A 19,196-nucleotide genomic window follows, 5' to 3' on the forward strand; every position below is an offset into this window, starting at 1 on the left:
CTTCGTAAAGCACCTTTACCAGATTAAATGAACACATTTGGCATTTGGGCAAGACCTGAAATGATGCATTAAGCCATCGAGAGAGGTTGGCTGTGCACATCTCGCCCTACTCCCTTTATCGATCAAGGCGTTGGGGACCCAATGGCACAGCCATTTGCTCCAAACTTTCTATATCAAGCATTTATGGCACACGTAGGGGTTTGATTATCCACAAGGGAGCGGGCCACTTGATGGACCAGTGAATGGGTATTTATATTCATCTTCTTTTAATGCGCTGGAGCCCACACGCATCAGTGGGCAAAAAGAATGTTGGAAGCAGACAGGTCTGAAAGGAAAGGTCATACAATTTGCTTAAACAAAATTCTTTAGTCGGACTACATGGCAAGAGAAGCACGTTGGCTCACATGCCACTCTGCCGCCAGGGGGGCAGGGGAGACGGTGACTTCAGTGGGAGCACACTGCCTCACAAGTCGCTTTCTATCAGGAAGGCTAAGGCTCAGTGGGTACTTTAGGAGAAACCCTTCGCTCATTGGCTACTGCCCTAAATTAGAAGCCTAGGCTAAAGTGGCAAAATCACAATGCAAATATTATTTTAGCTCCAGGAGTCGAGACTGAACTAGGCCCCTTTCATTTCACAGGTTTCCAAGATTCTAGTGACATTTTGTAAATGAATGAGAAGGTTTATAGTCATTTTTTCTAATACAAAAATGTCGAAAGTCATTTTCTCGTAAAAATAATGTCTAAAAATAAAAAGTCGCATTTTTTTTAATTACGTTTTTTATTCGAAAACCCCCCTTTAATATTTTTTTGGGTTTTACCCATTTTTTTTATTCCCGGGCCCCAAAATAAATATATAATTTAAAAAAAAGAAATGCAACTTTTTTATTTACATTATTTTTTCGACATTATTGACATTCTACTTTTTTTTTTCTCGAAAAAATGACCGACCACCGCATGAGAACGCCCAAGTGGGGGGCCTGCTTTAATAAACAGGATATCTATATATGTCTCCGATTTATCCCTAGAGCAATGCGGTTAAGGGCAAAATAACAGCCAGACTATCAGTGGTAGAGGGCAGTGGCAGTCAGTAAGTATATGCTTGGCCACCAATGAGAGAAATGCAGCTGGTATGAAACATCCACACTGGACACCATTGGTTTCATAGTGGAGGCCTCTGCTTTTATCATTCGATCCAGGACTATTGTATGCTAAAGCACCATTTCACTGATATTTTCTAGCAGGTTAATAATGGGGTTCCCGATTTAATATTTCTTTTTAAACACAGTCACTTTCACAACTATTTTACTAAAGTAACCTTTGGGCTCCAGTACATACGTGATGGTGAATGAATGCTGGCCGTGGCTGACCCATAATCAGCCTTACACTATATTCCATCAAATTGGCATGTTTGGATCCCTGCCATTGCCTTATGGGACAAGCAAATGCAGGTACCTGCATTTATTAAGTTTGTGGTACTTTCGAAGCCGTCAACTCAAGGTCGAGGTAGTGGGGAAGTGAAAAGAAAGGAGAGGGAACGAATGAACTTTCTTTGTAGTGCAAGATCCATTTGCAGCCAGTAACACCTGATTCGGTGATTGACTGAAATGTATTCAGTCAAAGTGACCATGGAGGTGACAAGTTCTTTACTAGGCAAATGTCTTGATGTGGTGGGGATCTACCACTGTAAGATGCGGATTTCGAATGAAGAGAGACCAGCAGATTACCGAAAAGCAACTCTGGACAGCTGATAGCATTGGGTAGCACCTTGCTAAATTAAGAGCACATGAGTGAACAGCTGTGGGAGTTACGCAGAGTCTTGAGTCAATGTGTCATCAGTAGGGTGTATGTAACATTGATGGAGGGTTATCATTGCAGTGTAGATGTCATTTCAATAGTGGGATGAAACTACAGATTAACCAGCAGAAGCAAAATAGCATGGTCTATGCCCTTTTAGATTTCCACAAGAAAGTAATAACTGCCACAACAGGTGTTTGGAGCTCAGGGTACAAGGTGGCAACTCATCAAAGTGCAGCAACTTACACCGTCAAACCGGCATCACGCCTGCTGATCAGCCTAAAATGCAATAAGAGATGACGGCACACTTCTGAAACCAAATACACTCCTATTCCACCGACTCCTAGCACTAAAAATGGCACTTCCAAGCAACCAAACCCTAAGATAAAAGTTCACCTTTTGCCCTTTCAGGCCATGCATACAAGTCTCCTTCCTCCACATCCCTTCCTATGGTGCATGGTTTTCCCGACAACTCCGGCCTACACTTGCAGATCTGCCCATGCAACTCACACTTCCATTAACACCGCAACCATGTTTCCTGTACCACTTCAAAAAAGAGCCAGGTCACATTGAACATTTTCAGTGAAGTCGTCATTATGAACTAACTGTAGATTGACTACTTAAATCACAGGAGGGTGGGCCAGGGGGGAGACACACAACTATGGGGGTAGGGTAGTTAATACATTCAATTATACCAAAAAGAAAGTGTACTCCCTCTTTCCCAGTCCAGTTTCCTCTAATTTCACCCTTTGAATAGGCTTCCTGCAGCAATTCCACACCCTAAAAGTAAGGAGGAAAGTCACAACTATGTGGCGAAATTTCCATCTGAAACCTCTTACGATCCTAAGTGTTGAATTCGACTACACCACAAACCCAGATGCTGCTCAGTTGCCCCCGGCAAATACCACAGTCATTCACATGCCCATACCACACGCTGGTGAAGTGTCTGAGAAATTAACCTGTACAGGAGGTGCGCACAGATCTCAGGTGTGACTACGTTTAATATATATATTTGGAAAATCAAAGATATTATAAATGCCGGTATGCGTCAGTAATGGGGCCCAGAAGGGTAATATCTAAAAATAAAAAACCTTCAGATAAGTGTAAAGTAGAAAGATGGAAAGGCCTCGCCATCTGCGCTTCCGCCCAATAAAGTGATACAGAACCACTAGTGGTTACAGGTGATGCTTCTCATTTAAACCAATTAGGAGTGCAAAATTAACACTGTCAATTTTTAACACCAGCTTAATGAAACAAAAGAAATTTTTAAATTTTGTCATATAATCCTTCCTTCAACAAAGAGCCTCTACAACGCGTAGATGGTGAGGCCTTTCCATCTTTCTACCATACTACACACTGGCTAACAAATTCTCACACCTTCATTCAAACTCCCCACCACACACAAAATACAAAAATAAAAGGCTGCATATACGGTTTTGCTTTAATTACCTGGGCTGCGGTAGTGATTAATCTCCTGCAGACTCCCTTCAAGTGTTGGCACCATGCCCGAGCAGGTCGTGGTGGTGCCACTCCACCCCTCGCTTTCCCAGGCTCTGGAATTCAGCCCGGGGTGCGTCAGCATTCTGACTCCACCCCAATCCGAGATAAGTAGGAAGAGGGTGGAGTGAAGAGTCCTTACTTTTCCCCAGGTCCAGATGTCCAGTATCCAAGGAGAGCAAATGCTGTGACATCAGGCAGGTCTCCCTAGGTTGAGTGATGCTTGGGAGTAGGGCCTGGGTCCGGATAGTGCCAGAACCCAGCCCATGCACAAATGGCTAAATGGCTTTAAGTGTTTTACACATTCAACTACAAGCCTAAATAAGAACCCTAAAAAAGAAAGTTTTGTGCTACAAGGATAGGTTTATGCCCCAGAAGCTTTTGAAAACAGGAAGGGTGTCCCCCTAGCAATCATGATAGACTGATTGCCACTGCAACAGATGCCAAGTCTTGATGATTTAGCTGCAGGGAGACTACTCAAGGTTCTCACAATTGAGTTTTCGCCTTAGATATTGGGCTACTTGGGTTATTTAGTAGTAGGTACAGCTCCACTGGATGCATTTGCCACTGTCTAAATGAGAAATGGGAAAAATGACTGATGGCTTTGTAGGTCAGTGATACGGTTAAATGTGGCAGACTCCCACTATATTGGCAGGAAAACAAAATCACCCGCCTTTAGTCCAAGATCATAATCAGCCACTTCTTGGCACACAGCCAATTAGGAGGATTGGATCGCAGGCATTCCACCTTCTGATGCATGTCTACAAACTAAGCAGCTATTCAGGCAGCTCCAACTCTCACCCTCTGCCCCATGACCCTTCAACTCACCGACTGAACTCCTGGACACCCTCCCAGTCCACTCAAATATCTGTAACTACCTGCCACCCAAGTGGTCCTCTCTGGTCCTTCACTTCTTGGCCAACCTAGAAATAGGGGTCAAGGTTCTCTGAAGCACCAGTCTGCCATTTGACCGGTGGCCATCTTTGTTGTAGGATTTGTGGTGAGGAAAACAAAAAAAAAATCCCGTATTACCCAGTATGTCATGCCAAGTGGCTTCCAGTGATCATGGCAACATTGAAAGGCTGTACAAGGTGGTAATGTCCCACTACCTTCCTTGCTATACTTTGGCCCATGAGGTTGGGTGATAGGCTATTAGCACTTAAATCTTAGTTTTTCCGATTGAGTTTTCCAAATGCTAAATTGCCATATTTACTACGGCATATCCGAACTAGTTTACAAATGAAATCCATTCTAAGTCAACAAGCCATGCAAAAGCCAACGTGCATACATGTAAGAGGGTTGTGGAGTCTAAATCTTAACATTTTGCCGCCATCAGATGTTGGAAGGTCTTGAACGAGTTCCATAATTAAGTAAAGCGATTAAAAAGTGAACAGTACGTTATTTGCTTAGGGATTTTCTTGTACGGGCAGCTCTGTTCTAATAAAGCAATGCCAGAAAGTAACGAGCTGGCAAGTGAAAAAGGCAAAGAAAGGTGTAGTTCATCGGTTTACACAGTGTTTTGCAGTGTGGGAAACTCGTTTTATAAACGCTGGTCTCTTAAAACAAGACACGTCGGTTTGCAAGGTACATCGGTTCTCCTACAACTGAGGGCCTGAAGTGGAGTTGAAGACGGCTATGCATTGTGTGCATTTTCCAATGTTTTGGGGTGTACAGGGGTATACCGACGTTTGCGCGCCACTTTTGCAGGGGCCATGCAATAAAGCAGGAAAGGGGAGTTCACTGTCCCTATACAATATTGCTCTGCTCAAAGAAATCCCGTTTGTAATGACACCCAACTCCTTGGAGCAGAGTTTCTCCAGAGGAGGCCCACGCCACCCTACACTTCCGAGAAGTGGCATCACAAGAAGCACTTTTTCGATCATGTACAATACCAGTCCTGCTCAAGAGCACAGTGATGCGTGTCTGAGGGGCTGGGGCGACGAGATGGAAATTCACATTTCGGGCTTACTCAATAGTGGTGATGGGCAGTATAGCAATCAATTGTGCAGTCCAATTAAGTGGCCACAGATGTGCCACACTTTACTGTATAACAGTATCGTTTTCGTAGCACATAACCAGACACTTTCAAAATCCCACATGAAACTTTCGTGATCGAACACAAAAATCTGCCGGGAAAGTGCCAGCAGAGCATCAACGCCTCTAGCTCCGCGAGCAGAGGCTGCACCACAATTAACTGACATTTCTGAATGTCAGTGCTACTAAAGAAAAAAACAGGGGGCGGTACTCTGTTTAAAGCTGTACCCATGCTGGAGTCCATTTAATAAAAGAAAACATTAAAATACACATACCTTCGCTTGTTTTAAACACCCCTTATTCTCGAAATCAAGGAGTCCACAAATATCACAGACTGGTTTTACACAAGCACCTTCTGAATAAATGTGCAAGTGTGCATGCATTACACACTGTTTCGGGCTTATGTGGTGCAACCAATTACCTTGGAGAATAGGCAGAATGAGGGGCTTTGGAATGCTTATGGCCCCTTCCCAGTGAACTGTGAAGTTACATGGAAAGGGGCCGTTGGCACTCTCCAATTCACAGCCCAATAATAAAAGCTGTGAATTTTACCATAGCTGGATGTTGTTACTTCAAAGCCCTCGTTAGTGCCAACCTGCAGTATGCAAAAACAAAAAAAAAAAGGGAAAAAAAACCCCTGTTTTAGGATTTCAACGAGGAAGATCTCGGTTTTACATTTTCCACGGGTTTGGGGACGAGGATACAGCTAGCACCTGGGGAAAAAAACACAGTCAGGTTCTGGTTGCTCAGCAGATAGTGGTGGTTACTAGGCAGAAAGTGGCAGCCACGTTAATCACGCTATGCATTTGCTAAAGTTCTGTGGAAAGAAACGTGCAGCACAAAACTGCAACTTGCTGTGAACATGCCTTTTTTATTTTGTATGTACAATTATTTACATAAAGTAATCCAGAATCACAAAATTAGTAACCAAATCCCTTCATGATTACATTCTTCAAAACACACAAGGTACGAAAACATGTAGAGTTCAGTTCTATGAATATATTCCAAATTCTTTCATAAGGGTGACACATTCTGCTGAGAAAAACGTACTTTTTCCTAATCCGTGACAAATCTTAAATCCTGTTAATTCAATCCCTCGTTGAAGGACATCTGTCAAGATTCCAACCGCTAAGAAACATTGTAATTGCAACCATAGCAGCTGTAAACAGCCATTTCTTTCCCGGACCAGAGCTCTCATCTACGAGAATGTCATCACCCCGTATCATGGTTTCAAAATCATATGGGGAAATTCACCCCCTCCTATAAGATAAATGACACAGACGAAGGCTAGGAGATACCGAACGCCCATACTATTTCGGACCAATTCCTCGTGCTACAATGATAGACTAGTATGTCAACAGGTATTCCTCAACCAACCTTACAGACCAGGGGTGGTACAAGTCTACCCCACAGTGGATGAGGAGCCCCAACCTGCATGTAAAAAACCCCAACTTCAGTATTGACTAAAGCACTAAGAAGCCAAGTCACTGATGTTGTTAGAGACACCGCGATTCAGCAGCTTTAAACATAAATCACACATGCCATTGGGACACAAACACAATACATGAAGAACACGGGCAAACAGTTCTATAGTTCGAGGACAGATACATATACATACTGCCATTGCTTTGGGATTGGTAAACGAGGTGCGAGCGTCTCCACCTCCTGGCTCGCAGGCCAGTTTTGACCTAGAATTGTGTCAATTATGTCACATCCTGGACCCCTCTCCAGAAAAACTATCTGGCTACTGGATTGGTCATCAGGAGCCTAATAATCTATACAATCACTATATTCTACAGGCTCTCGCATTTCAGGTGGCTAGCCTGGTCCATTCGCAAATGTTCAACAGTGTTGCAGCATGAGGGTCTTACCATTGGTTCTTGCCCATTGCAACCCACCCCTAGGATGGTGAACTGTGGTTGGCTACAGCGGACGTCCCCAGGCCTGGGATCGGCAATGGTTCTCAGCTCTTGGTGTACATTCTCAAGGTAATAAGAACGACTATGTGTCTACATTGTAACTTGTGAGTACCACCTTAGTCTATGAGAGTGCTCGTTCATCTCATGCAAAACTTGTCTCGCATTGGAACATCTTTGTTACAAGCTTCTGTCTGGCTCCCGTTCCCAGCGCTGGTTTCTGGCAATTTTCCGAATCAGTCGGGTCACGTTTTCAGAGACCATGATTTGGAGCTCTGAATTATGAAGAATTATTCGCATTTATTGCATCTGGTGTTACTGTTGTTCAGGGAATGGAATGCCATTCATATCTGGTGGCCTTAGTAGTGGGTCCTGTCTCACAAGTTTGCTCTTGTCCAGCCTGAATTCAACTCAGCTCAGCTCTTGCTGAGAGCCTTGTGGCCTGCTGTAATTTTACTAAACCATTATGCGGTTCCTACAGTGTGCATGCTATTCTATATTCTCCATTGGTTAGTCACACTTGACTGTCAGGTCCCATAAGTGCCCCTGCAGCTCTGTTAGGTTATTTGCATATAAGCATCTGCAAGCTTTACTCAGGATCTCTTGCTTCTTGTGGTTGCTGCATGTACCCAATGACAGAATAATAAAGAAATGACAGTATGTATATGTCCTCTAGAACTGTACGCTCGTGTTAGTCATGTATTCGAGTGTGTGTTTGTGTCTCGATGTGTGGATGGCATGTGTGCTTCATGTCTAATGCTGCTAATTCATGGTGTCCAACGACAGTGACTTGTCTTCTTGGTGCTTTAGTCAATACTGTCAATTTAGTTGCATCCTGGGGCTCCTCGTCCACTGTGTGATAGTCTTGTACCACCCCTGGTCTGTAAGGTTGGCTGAGGGGAGTACCTCTCGACATACTTGTCTATCATTGGAGCACTAGGAATTGGTCCAAAATAGCATGAGTGTTCACGGTATTGCCTGGACTTCTTCTGTGTCATATCTTACAGGAGGGGAGGAGGGGGTGGAATTTCCCGATCCCTTTTCAACATCCCACTTGGTACCACCATTAATAGAGGAGGGAGAGAGTGGAGATGAGATTGTGGAGTCCAGAGATCAGGAGAGGGGACAGTGAAAAGGAGATCAGTGAAAACCTCTCTGGAGGAAGCACCGACAGAAGTCCAGGGTTCACACTCAAGCTATCTTTTTTGTGCTTTTTCCCTTCTGGACTTGGAGAGATATGGGGGGGGTGGTACGTGATAGTGTAGCAGTTACAGAATATAGGAGAGAGGGAGCAAGCCATAGGAGGGCAAAGGTTTTAGACAAGGAGTGAGGGAGGAGGGTACTGCACAGTTGTGATTAAACTCACTAGGAGGCATAGTGGATTAGTCAGAGAGAATAAGTGAAATCAAGCAGGAATACATTTACATTGGAAGAGTGGCACAGACATGTAAAAGCTATACACACAAAACATTGTTTTTTTGCTGTTTTTTTACAATTGGATGCAGAAAGCAATACAATGAAGATGTTGCACAGGGAAGCAGGACACACAAATTCGACTTTAAAAGCTCCCCCCAAAATGGACTTTAAACGAAGGCAGCAAACAGCGCAATGCAGATGGTTCACCATTACTGCTAAACACAAATGAGAGAATAAATGCCGTGAAAGTAAAGTTAGATAAGGTGATGGAGTAGGTGAACAGCACTGAAAATGTCACGGGAGAGTTAAATATGGAGGTCAGACAAACTCTCATTCATGACCGCAAGGATTGTGCATGGCAGTAAGTCAGTAGCAGTCCAGAAATGAGTCCGGGCGACGGATCATAGCTGGAGTTGTAATATCTGTGGCTCTCCAGGCCCTCCTCATCCTTTCATTGTGGGCCTTTGAGTCGAGGGCCTGCTAACACCTTCCGACTCCAGATTGGCCCACAAATGCAGGGCCCTGTCCAATCAGGAGGAGGGAGCAGTCAGGCATCCCAGCACTCGGGAAGCCATGATGGAAGGTGCAGATTGATAGCACCTGGTGGCAGAGGCCCAGTTAGCAGGCACAGCAGGCATGCACACAGTAGAAACTAAGAACAGCACGCAGTTACAGCACAAAGCCCAACAGGGCAAGGATGAATTATGGTGCACAAATCACCACGCTCCAAATGTTTGTCTTTTTTTAGTTTTTCGCCAATCTGTTATTGTTTTATTGTTTGAATACACCATTGAATGTGCAGGATACAAAATTATTAAAGTTTACCCCAAACAATAACAGCTGTACTACCCCCCCTGAATCTATGCCAGAATTCAATGAGAATGTATTTCACCACTTGGCTCTTCTTAATAAGCCTAATTGCTCCACCATCTTGTTGGGGTATTTCATCCGATGGCTGAGAACCCATAAAGACCAGGATGCCTTACACCTCGAACGGATCCTCAGCACATCAGGTTTCACCATCCATAATACAGTACACATTCCCTCAGGATCAGGAATTAATATCTTAGATTGGGGCCTCAAGGAATATCTCCTTGTGGATCACAAGCACCAAGGCCTGTATATGGTCTGATCATTTTTGTGGAATACTTTATTACTGAAAAACCACAGAAAGTACACAGTCTGCCTAAAAAGATAGTCAGCATGAACCTGCATGAGATCAAACCTGACGGGCTAAAGCCAGGTCTAGACTCTTATGAAAAAGGACCTCAGATCTAGACACTCCCGAAGTACTGGTCTCTACAACTCTAGGTTAAAATGCCTCCTTGATAACATAGCCCCTTTGAAACCCAAGACTGAAATGGGTCATCAATCTTAGTTTAATTCCTTATAAAAACAAAAAAAACACAAGAAAGGCAGGCAGAACATACTTGGGAAAGAAACAAAACCAAGATAACAAGGCACCATGTAAATCTTTGCAGGAAGACTAGACAAATATTTTAGAAGCCAAGAAGGAATTTTACAATAACCAGATCAAAAGGGCAGGAAACCAAACAAAAGTCGAGATTCATACAATGCTTGAGAATCCCTCAAAATTACAGGCATTTGTTGCATCAGTAGAAGACTGCAGTAAAGTTGAACAAGCTTTCCTAGATAAAATTAATTCAGCACATACTAAAATTGTTACCAGTATTAAAAATAACACCACGCAAGTAATTGAAACGCTGGAAGTGAGAGAAATCCAAGCTTCTCTTTTAAACAGCTAGATAAAGAAGAGATGGAGTATCTTAAGAAAATGTGCCCTACCTCTTGTTCGGGTTAGTCCAGCTAAATTCATCTTGAGCAATCAGATATATTTATCCCTTTATTGGTTCGCTTTGTGAATGCATCCTTTATCTTCAGCTCTGTACATGAATCCAGCAAACAGGTAGTTGTGACTCCTTTGATTAAAAAAGCATAGGCTGAATCCTAGAGACCCAAGTAACCTACACCCTATTACCAACACACTATTCCTTTTGAAGATTGCGGACAAGGTAGCTACTGTCCAACATTAGGAGCACTTGGAAGGTATAGGTATTCTCCATCCAAAACAATCTCCTTCTCTCCTCACATCTCTGATGTCTAAGAAGTCACACCACCAACTGCACCGCCTGAGAGATTCTTCCTTTCCTCTCCTTCCCCCTGAAGCTCACTGTCTCCAGAACTCTGGTTCTCTCTAGGCTGGACTATTGCAACAGACTCTTTCTAAATCTGCCTGCTTCTACTCGCCGCCCTCTGCAACTCATCCAGAACATGACTGCGAGACTTGTCCTTGGCCTCAAGCCCAATCGGATCTCTGCAAGATTGAACCCTCTGCACTGGCTCTCAGTGGCTGCGAGGATTAAGTTCAAAACCCTCTGCATCATCCATAAGGCCTTCTGGGGCCTCAATACCTTCAACTCCCTCTTCCTAAATATCTTCCTTCGCGAGCTCTCAATTTATCCGCCTCCAACTCACTCAGGGCCAGTCGCTTCTCCAAGCAATGAGTTGGTGGTAGATTTCCTTCTTCGGCTGAGGCCTCCCTCTGGAACAGCCTCCCTGAAACTTGAGAATCCTCTCAAAACCTCTCTTTGCTTCTGCTTTTTCTCCTCCTCTCCACTGCTGACTTCCTGGCTGATACTGAAACTGGACAGGTTACCTGGCTACCCTCTGATCTCGTGCCGAGGTCCCCTTCCCCACCAGTCGCACTCCTACACTGCCTTCCTGGCAAACAGCGCACTTGGAAACTGTTTTCTGTATACCTACAGTCCCACTACCAGCACTTGACACGTGATGTCTGCAGTTACCACCTTCTGGCTGTATTTTTACTTTCGTTATTTATTTTATTATCCCCATGTACTGCACTGTCCCCTTCTCCCTCCCCCCCTCACCTTTCCCTTCCCATGCACCTGCGCAATCCGAATGATACCTGGCCTATTAGGATTGTTGTCTGGTCTTCCCTCTGTTCACCCTCCCTTGCCTCATTGCGTCTTGAAATACTTGTGTATAGGCACGTTATAAATGCCACATCATATCGTTAGCTGGGTTCAGAACACATCATGGACTAGAAGTGACCTCCAGACACATGTTGGAGGCTCTGGAGAAAAGCAGGACCGGATTGCTGATACTCTTGGACAGCGGCTGCTTTTTATTTGCTGGACCACAGGTGCCTATTGAATACACTGGCGACCACCAGCAACTGTTCTCGGGAAGCTATAGGTTGGATCTGCTCTTTCTTGAATAACAGGTCCCCTCGGGTATGCTGGGGTGATGCTAGCTCAGCACCCGAGCTAATATGCTGTGACCTCCCACAAGGAGCTTGTTTGTCCCAGACTTTGTTTAATGTATATACCAGACACTTGTGTGATCTTTTAACATCTATGGGAATCCACTTCATGAACTATGCAGATGACAACTCTTGATGGATTGGAGTGGCTGCTACAGGACTGACTGACAGACTAGCACATCTATGACACCATAATAAACTGAATGTCCAATAGTTAGATGTGTTTTAATAGTAACAAGACCGAGCTGTTGAGCTTCGGGTCTCGTCAAACTAGAGCTAAGCTCACAATACAGTGCATGAACATCAAAGGGTGCTGAATAAGAGCCATGAAAAAGATCAAGGCCTTAGGGATACACCTGGAAGCATGCATGGGTTCAGAGGCACATGAGGGCATGGTAACTGCCAGTTCACACCACCCCTTAAGAATACTAAGAGACAAGACACTTTCTTTGGCTCAGAAATGTATAAATGGGAACCTGCCCATTTATCTTAAAGAGCGTATGAAACTATACACTACTTCTAGGCAACTCTGTTCCAGTGCAGGTGCCAAAACAAAGGAACACGAGGTTGACACTTGTTTCCAGTCCTTCCAGCCCAAGCATGGAATGCTCTCTCCACTGAGTTGCGATTGGAAGAATGTTGCCACCCTTTTCGGAAACTACTAAAAACTTTTAAAACTGGAAACCCAGTGCATGTAACCTGAAATCTGTATGTAAAAGATATTAGTGGGCATGGCTGCGGGTAATTATGTCAAAACGTGGAGCCTCTGCTTACAGTTCCACAGAGCAACAAATTTGAATTACAATGAGACAATCACACTGCGCCAATTCACCCTGAATTGTGGCATTTAATTCCAAAATGATAAAACATGAATTACAAAGTTGACAACACGTGTTTCGAGTGCTGCTTTTTCTCAAGGCTTATGTCGCTTGAAGGCTAAACCTGCCATCCAATGCAACTTGCATATCAAATTAGGGGTAATTGCCCAAGATAGAATTCTATATATCGTCACAAGTGCAGAGACGGACGGGTCCATTCAACATTCAGATGCTGCGGCCGAAAGGCAAGCTTAGTATTGGTCAGTCTCTGCACTTGCAACGATGTATAGAATTCCATCTTGGCCAATTAGCCCTAATTGGTATGCAAGTTGAATTGGATGGCATATTTAGCCTTCAAGCGAAATAAGCCTTGAGAAAGAGCATCGCTCGAAACACGTGTCAGCTGGTTCACATGTTGCTGCCAACTTTATAATTCATGTTTTATAATTTTGGAATTAAATACCACAATTCAGGATGAATTGGCACAGTGCGATTGTCTCATTGTAATTCATACTAAAAACATTTCCTTGAATTATTTTTCATCCCTCCATTGTTACTTGACCTTCCTTATCCCTTCATCTATTGAATAGCCTATTTTTATGAATGTGTTATCCTGTCTCACGTGGTCCTTGTGTTGGTGTGTGCCTTGATGTCTGTGGGCTTTGGCGCTATATACATATATGAAGACTCCTCCCCTCGTATATATAAAGAAAGAAAATAACATTTCTAACATGAAATACAGAAATATACAAAAAGTCACACGTGTATGTAACTGCAAGTGTCTGAGCTTGCCAGTGTACAATTTCCATTTGTGCCAGTGAATCATTAATATTAGTTTGAACAGATATCCAGGGCAACACGCTGATCTGTTTGATTGTTTGCAAAGGGACATTTTTTGGTAGAGCCTGGACTCCAAGGTGGAATCCAGCTTCATTTCTTCCAAAACAAAACCTTCATTTGTTGACCTATCAGTTGATGCATTTTTGCCAGGCTTTAAATAGGCTTGGCATACACATTTATGCCAAGCAATTGGAAAAAAAGAGGGACGTCCAATTTTATTTCCTTCATGAAATGCCAACCTAGCAACATGCATATTCAATCTTCATATAATTCGGGCACATCATCTGCCAAACAAAGAAAAATAAATCTAAAAAGCAGTATGTTCCAGAAGAACGTCACCATGAGGATAACAAGTTTCAACTTAATCGGAGATGTCAAGCAGAAGGAGAGGGCTCATGGAGAAACAAGGCATCTCCGATTCATGGAAAAGGGTTATTAAACGTATTAGGAAAGTCCCGGTGACACCCTTGTCCCAGGGGCAGGCCTTTTAAGACCTTGTTTTGGAGACCGTTCCACAGCAAAGTCAGACAAAGACGAAAATGGCACCAATGCAGATTTTCTTGGGCCTCTACCAGAGAAGACATTCAAGTGCCAAAAGGTAAAAAACACAAAGGTTTGCTGGTTGCTGAAAAACTAATAACAATGGTCTGGTGCAGGAGAGACTAATCCTCCCAACAGATCCCGAGGAACAACCCCCCTCCAAGAAACACCCCTCGACCCCCACCCACAGTTTGAGGATTTTCATGAGACATGCCCAGGAGAAGGTCTCTGCATTGTACACCTCCACACAAAACTGCTCAATATTCTGCAACATGCAGACTAGTCCACTTGCCGGTAACCAAGGTTATCACCAGGAGGAAAGATCCAAAATGTCCTTCCGAAGACCTCTTCTCTGTGGAGTGGGGTGATGGATGGGAAGCCCGTCTGCTTGGATTTTCCTCCAGATGACACCAGCATTAACTGGTTGTGAGCCTGACCACCAAGGGAAGACTACATGTGTCCTTCAAGCCACGGAAGGAGAGTGGCACTCGCCTATTGGCTGGAAATAGAGTTAGAGCACGGAAGTAGCTAGCAAACATCTTTCACGGAGGGAAAGCCAAAGAGCCAAAAAGTAGATGTTGTGGTTAAACATGGGAATCTTGCTGATGGGAGCATGCAACAGCACAGAACTAAAAGAATAAGACTACGAAATCCAGGCTCACAACCGTCCCTTGTACAAAACACAATGCACACAGTGTGTCCATTTAAAATACTACGTATATACACGTTTTCACACCTTGTAGATGAAGACAAATTGCACTCATTGAAAGACGGTACAGTTTACTGTTGCAGGTGTCTACATTGTGACAAAATACTATTTTCTATATTAAAAAAAGAAGTCTACAAACGTCACTACAAATAACAAAATCGCAGATTCGGTTTAAAACGAAGCTTTTCTTGGAGAAAAGAAAAAAACGGTCTTACCAGTTTTTCTATATCATTCACAGCATCAGTGACTGGATTCCCACACGGATTGCCGAATGTTACACATAGGAGTAGCTGAAGATAAATGCATATGATAATCCAAGTCTGTAACAACAAGCAAAAGACAAGTGAGTTTCACATTGCAAGAGGCTGCAGGTGGGCAGCAGCAAGGCATTCTGGTGCAAACTCGACTCATCCATTAAAAGCATGGCTGGCTAATCCAGGAAAGTGAAAGGTACAGAGTAACAGGAGGTAGAACTCAAATGGACTCACATAAGGGTGCCTGGTAAAACAAGTACATACTGAACAGGAGTCAGAGGACCAACACTGGTGTAACAGTGGCCCCCCGCAACCAATGCCCCCCCACCCTCCTGGACTTTATTGTAAAAGAATTTAAAAAGAAATCATTTCTGCTGTAGCGCAACAGAAATTTCTTTATGAAGGCAGAGTGACTACAAAAAGAAAACTTTTTTAAAGTCTGAGGGTTCCCCACACCTCATGACAAGGAAGCCTTTAGGGTGGAGTCCTCCGTGTCATGGGGTGGGCGGAGGTCTAGGACTTAAAAAAAAAGTTTTGTAGTCACTCTTGCCTTCATAAAGAAATGATTTCCATTATGGTTCAGTACAGAAATTATTTCTTTATAAAGTCGGAGTGACTTAAAGAATTTCTTTTTCAAGTAATAGGGCTCCCCTCAACCTCATGAGGTGTGCATGGTGAAAGGGTGCAAACTTAAACGTATAGGTGGCTGGGTTTGTGTTAAGGTATGTGTGCTTCTGTTCAGGGGCGCAACAAAACCTAAATTTCAGGGACGGGGGGCGCAAACCCTTCAAATGTTGGGAGAGGTGCTAACTTCACGGGTGGTGGGGGGGTTTAAGGGCAAACTTATTTGTGTGGGGGAATTTAACTTCTTTATGCATTCTACTGAGACTATTCTAGTGCAGCTTTAATGTTACAAGCAGTTAACTCTCTCCTTAAGACCAAAAGCACCCACTTATGGACTGCTGCAAGAGTAAACTGTCTGCTGTCCCCTCTCTGCCCTTCCAATCACTTCCCTGGCATGCAAGTACTAAACGCACATCAAATTGCCTAAAACATTATGCATTTGAAATGCAGGTACGAACAGTGGCTCTGTAGGTCAGGCAGGTCGAGTCAACATAGCCCAAAATGTCAGGGGGGAAGGGTGGGTGGAGTGGGAGGGCTGAACCCTAGTCAGCTCAATGGTGTTGCACCACTACTTGTGTTTAATCCCTTGGTTACTTATTGGTAATCTTCATTACTCATCCCCATTCTTCCTCATCCAAGAACTTGTGTATGAGGCAATCTGCCTCATACACAAGTACGGGGATGATGTAGAGGGATATGGAGGTAGTGCCTGGCTTAGTTACCTGTAATCTTCATTATTCCTACTCCCACTCCCACTCCTCCTTATCCCTGTATTTACCCATGAGGCAATACGTAAGCACTGGAACAAGGAAAAAGGGATGTGGAGGTAATTCTGGGCCAAGAAGCTGATTTTCGGGGTTGGCGGGAGAGGATAGGAGGGAGAGAGGGGGGACCTGTGGTGGGGGGGCAGGGGGGCGCGATGGTGTGGGACGGGGATTGTGCTCTAAATGGTCCTCCATGTCCACGCTAAGCAGGCATGATATGTGGTGTTAGTGGCTAGAGTCATTTTGGTGCAGCCAGTGTAGGTATGTCTAAAAGTGGCCTTCCAAGCATTACTGTAATATGTTCTTAAATGTCTAGACTGGTCTACATCGTGCAGCCAGTTGGACAGGTTTTCATTGTGGCATGGCATTTTTTATTTTAAAGTATTACATTAAAGCATTAATTTTCCTGTGCACTGTTAGTGCATTGTTCCCGTACAAAATAATTGCAAACGCTCTGGACTTTTAGCGAATTCTCTCATACAATGTGCTATATAAGTCATAAAAACACGTTTATATCGTTCTACTAGTGCAGTGTGTGGCGTACCCCCGGCAGCAGCTCGTTTGTGCGTATTGCGCAAGCATGGTAATTTAGGCCTGCCCAGAGTGTGACGCGACCCGTGATTTGTTGCAGAGTTGGGGGCCTCAGCATGACTCACAGGGGCCCCCACAAACATTTTGTGTTACACCACTAAGAACCAAGCCATACATCCTCACACCATAGTGGATTTTAATCATGGAACACCAAAGTATGTGAATTGAATTGATAGTTTATTTGTATTGCGCTCGTACACAAGTGTTTCAGAGCGCGGCAAGGGAGGGTAACAAGGGAGAACAAAAACAAGATCTTACTAGGTCCAGCGACATTGAGAACGCACAAGTTCATCGTAGAGGGGGAAAAAGGGGAAGGTGCATTGAAGGGGGGAGACTTGGAAAGTGCAGAGCAAGGGAATACAGCTAAATAATAAATACATAAATAACAAGCAAACAGTAGTGCAGCCAGCAGGTGGCAAGTGCTAGGTTTGAGGCAACAGACAAGGCGAGTCTGGTAAGTGCAGAGAAAAAAAAAAGGGGGGGGGGCTGTATGTTTACAGATACAGGCCCTAGTGCAAGGTTTTGCCAAGAGGCAGTGCGGGAGAGTGGGAAGGTGAGCAGGTACCTGGGCCCGGAAATCAGAAAGTAGGCCAGGTGCACAGTGCCAAGAGAGCAGATCAGCAGGGGAGAGGAGGGACAAAGGCAGAAGCAAAGAGAATGTCTTCAGGTGCTTCCGGAACCGGAGATAGTTTTCCTCAAGTTTCAGAGTGCAGGGAGCTGTTTCAAAGGGAGGACATCTATTTATATGTGGAAATAAATGTATGCAAAGTATGCTTAATGCGTGATCTGAATAACACATGACCTAGTAAGATCATTGATTTGTCCTCCCTCTGGTTCCCCCTCCTTTTCTTGTCGCCCCTAGAAACACGTGTACAGGCACGTTATAAATGCCACATCAAATTAATACGTAAACCTACTCTATGGAGTATGAATATTCCAGCGTTTTGGAAGCTTTATTAGGACACATTTCCAACCGATGCCTATTGCATTACTAGAAGCTACAAAAAGAGAATGAACACAAACAGCAGCACGGTCAGACAGGAACTCCCCTTGTATGTTGGAGTGATACAACGCCTTCAGTACGAGGCCTACAAACACAAATAAGAACACCAACACAATGGTTTGCCAGCCGGACGTTCAGGAAGTCAATGCTGCATTTTTAAATGACTGTACACATCTGCTTGACAGTCTGGGATTTATAAAATCACCCTATGGTATTTACTGAGAGCACACGCTCTTGTATGCACTCATCCTTCAGATCAGAGCCGCCAATTTCTACACAACACCTGAAGCCTGCCACAATCATATGGTTGGAGACCACAATGGTTAAACAGGTGCCAAAAATGCCATATGCCCGTGAGCGGTTGCTGAATATGGCGGGCACTTTCTGGGCCAGACAAATCATTGCTGAGGAATCCCATGTGAATTCTGAAAATCCCTGCAGCGTCATCTCAATAAACTCTGCATCACCGGAGTGGTTTTCCAAAGCAAATACACTCGTACTCGCCACAATTGCATCAGCAACTCTTACAATGGCAGACATTCAATGTTTGCAAAAACATTACTACGGGTTGCTGGTCTGGTGGTAAAGTGCTGCGGTATCAGTGGCAATATACATTTGCAGAACATCAATGTTTAAGATTCCCTCAAAGTTCAGCCGTTACAACATAAACCTTTATGTCCTGTAGTGCTCTGAAGCATCTTGTAGGCAGGTAGTGTGCTACAACTTACCAAATGAATAAAAACAGACAGAGACATCACTTCTAGTCAACCTTAAAGGTTGATGGCGGATTTCAGCAAGAAATCACTCCACTCCCAACCACTTCAACCCTGTAGCTACCGACATTTATCAATCCATATTTAAATTGCTGCCCTGGTAACAAAAGCAGCATAGCGCTATACATAGGAAATAACACACAACATAAGATAATGAATACAGGCACCAGCAGAGGTCAAATGAGTAGATAATAGCAAGATGGACCGTGCAAACTGGCCATATCAGGAAAACCCTTTATCAATGCGATACTGCCAGAGATTAGCATTGTTCTGAAGACTTTTTTCATGAAGTCATTGCTTTTATTTAATAAAAGTGAAA

At 43.9% G+C, this 19,196-nt stretch overlaps 1 protein-coding gene across 2 annotated transcripts in view; it reads right to left on the bottom strand.

Annotated features, from left to right (window-relative positions):
• Positions 1 to 19,196, bottom strand: part of KITLG (KIT ligand) — a 211,160-nt gene that overhangs the window by 90,265 nt on the left and 101,699 nt on the right. For both annotated transcript variants that reach the window (XM_069629336.1, XM_069629337.1), the window contains one exon: positions 15,084 to 15,188. In XM_069629336.1, coding sequence (XP_069485437.1) covers positions 15,084 to 15,188 — 105 coding nt within the window. The remainder of the gene's footprint in view (positions 1 to 15,083; positions 15,189 to 19,196) is intronic.

This window comes from Ambystoma mexicanum, chromosome 12 (assembly GCF_040938575.1).
Source record: "Ambystoma mexicanum isolate Mex_15411 chromosome 12, UKY_AmexF1_1, whole genome shotgun sequence".
Lineage (NCBI taxonomy): Eukaryota > Metazoa > Chordata > Amphibia > Caudata > Ambystomatidae > Ambystoma > Ambystoma mexicanum.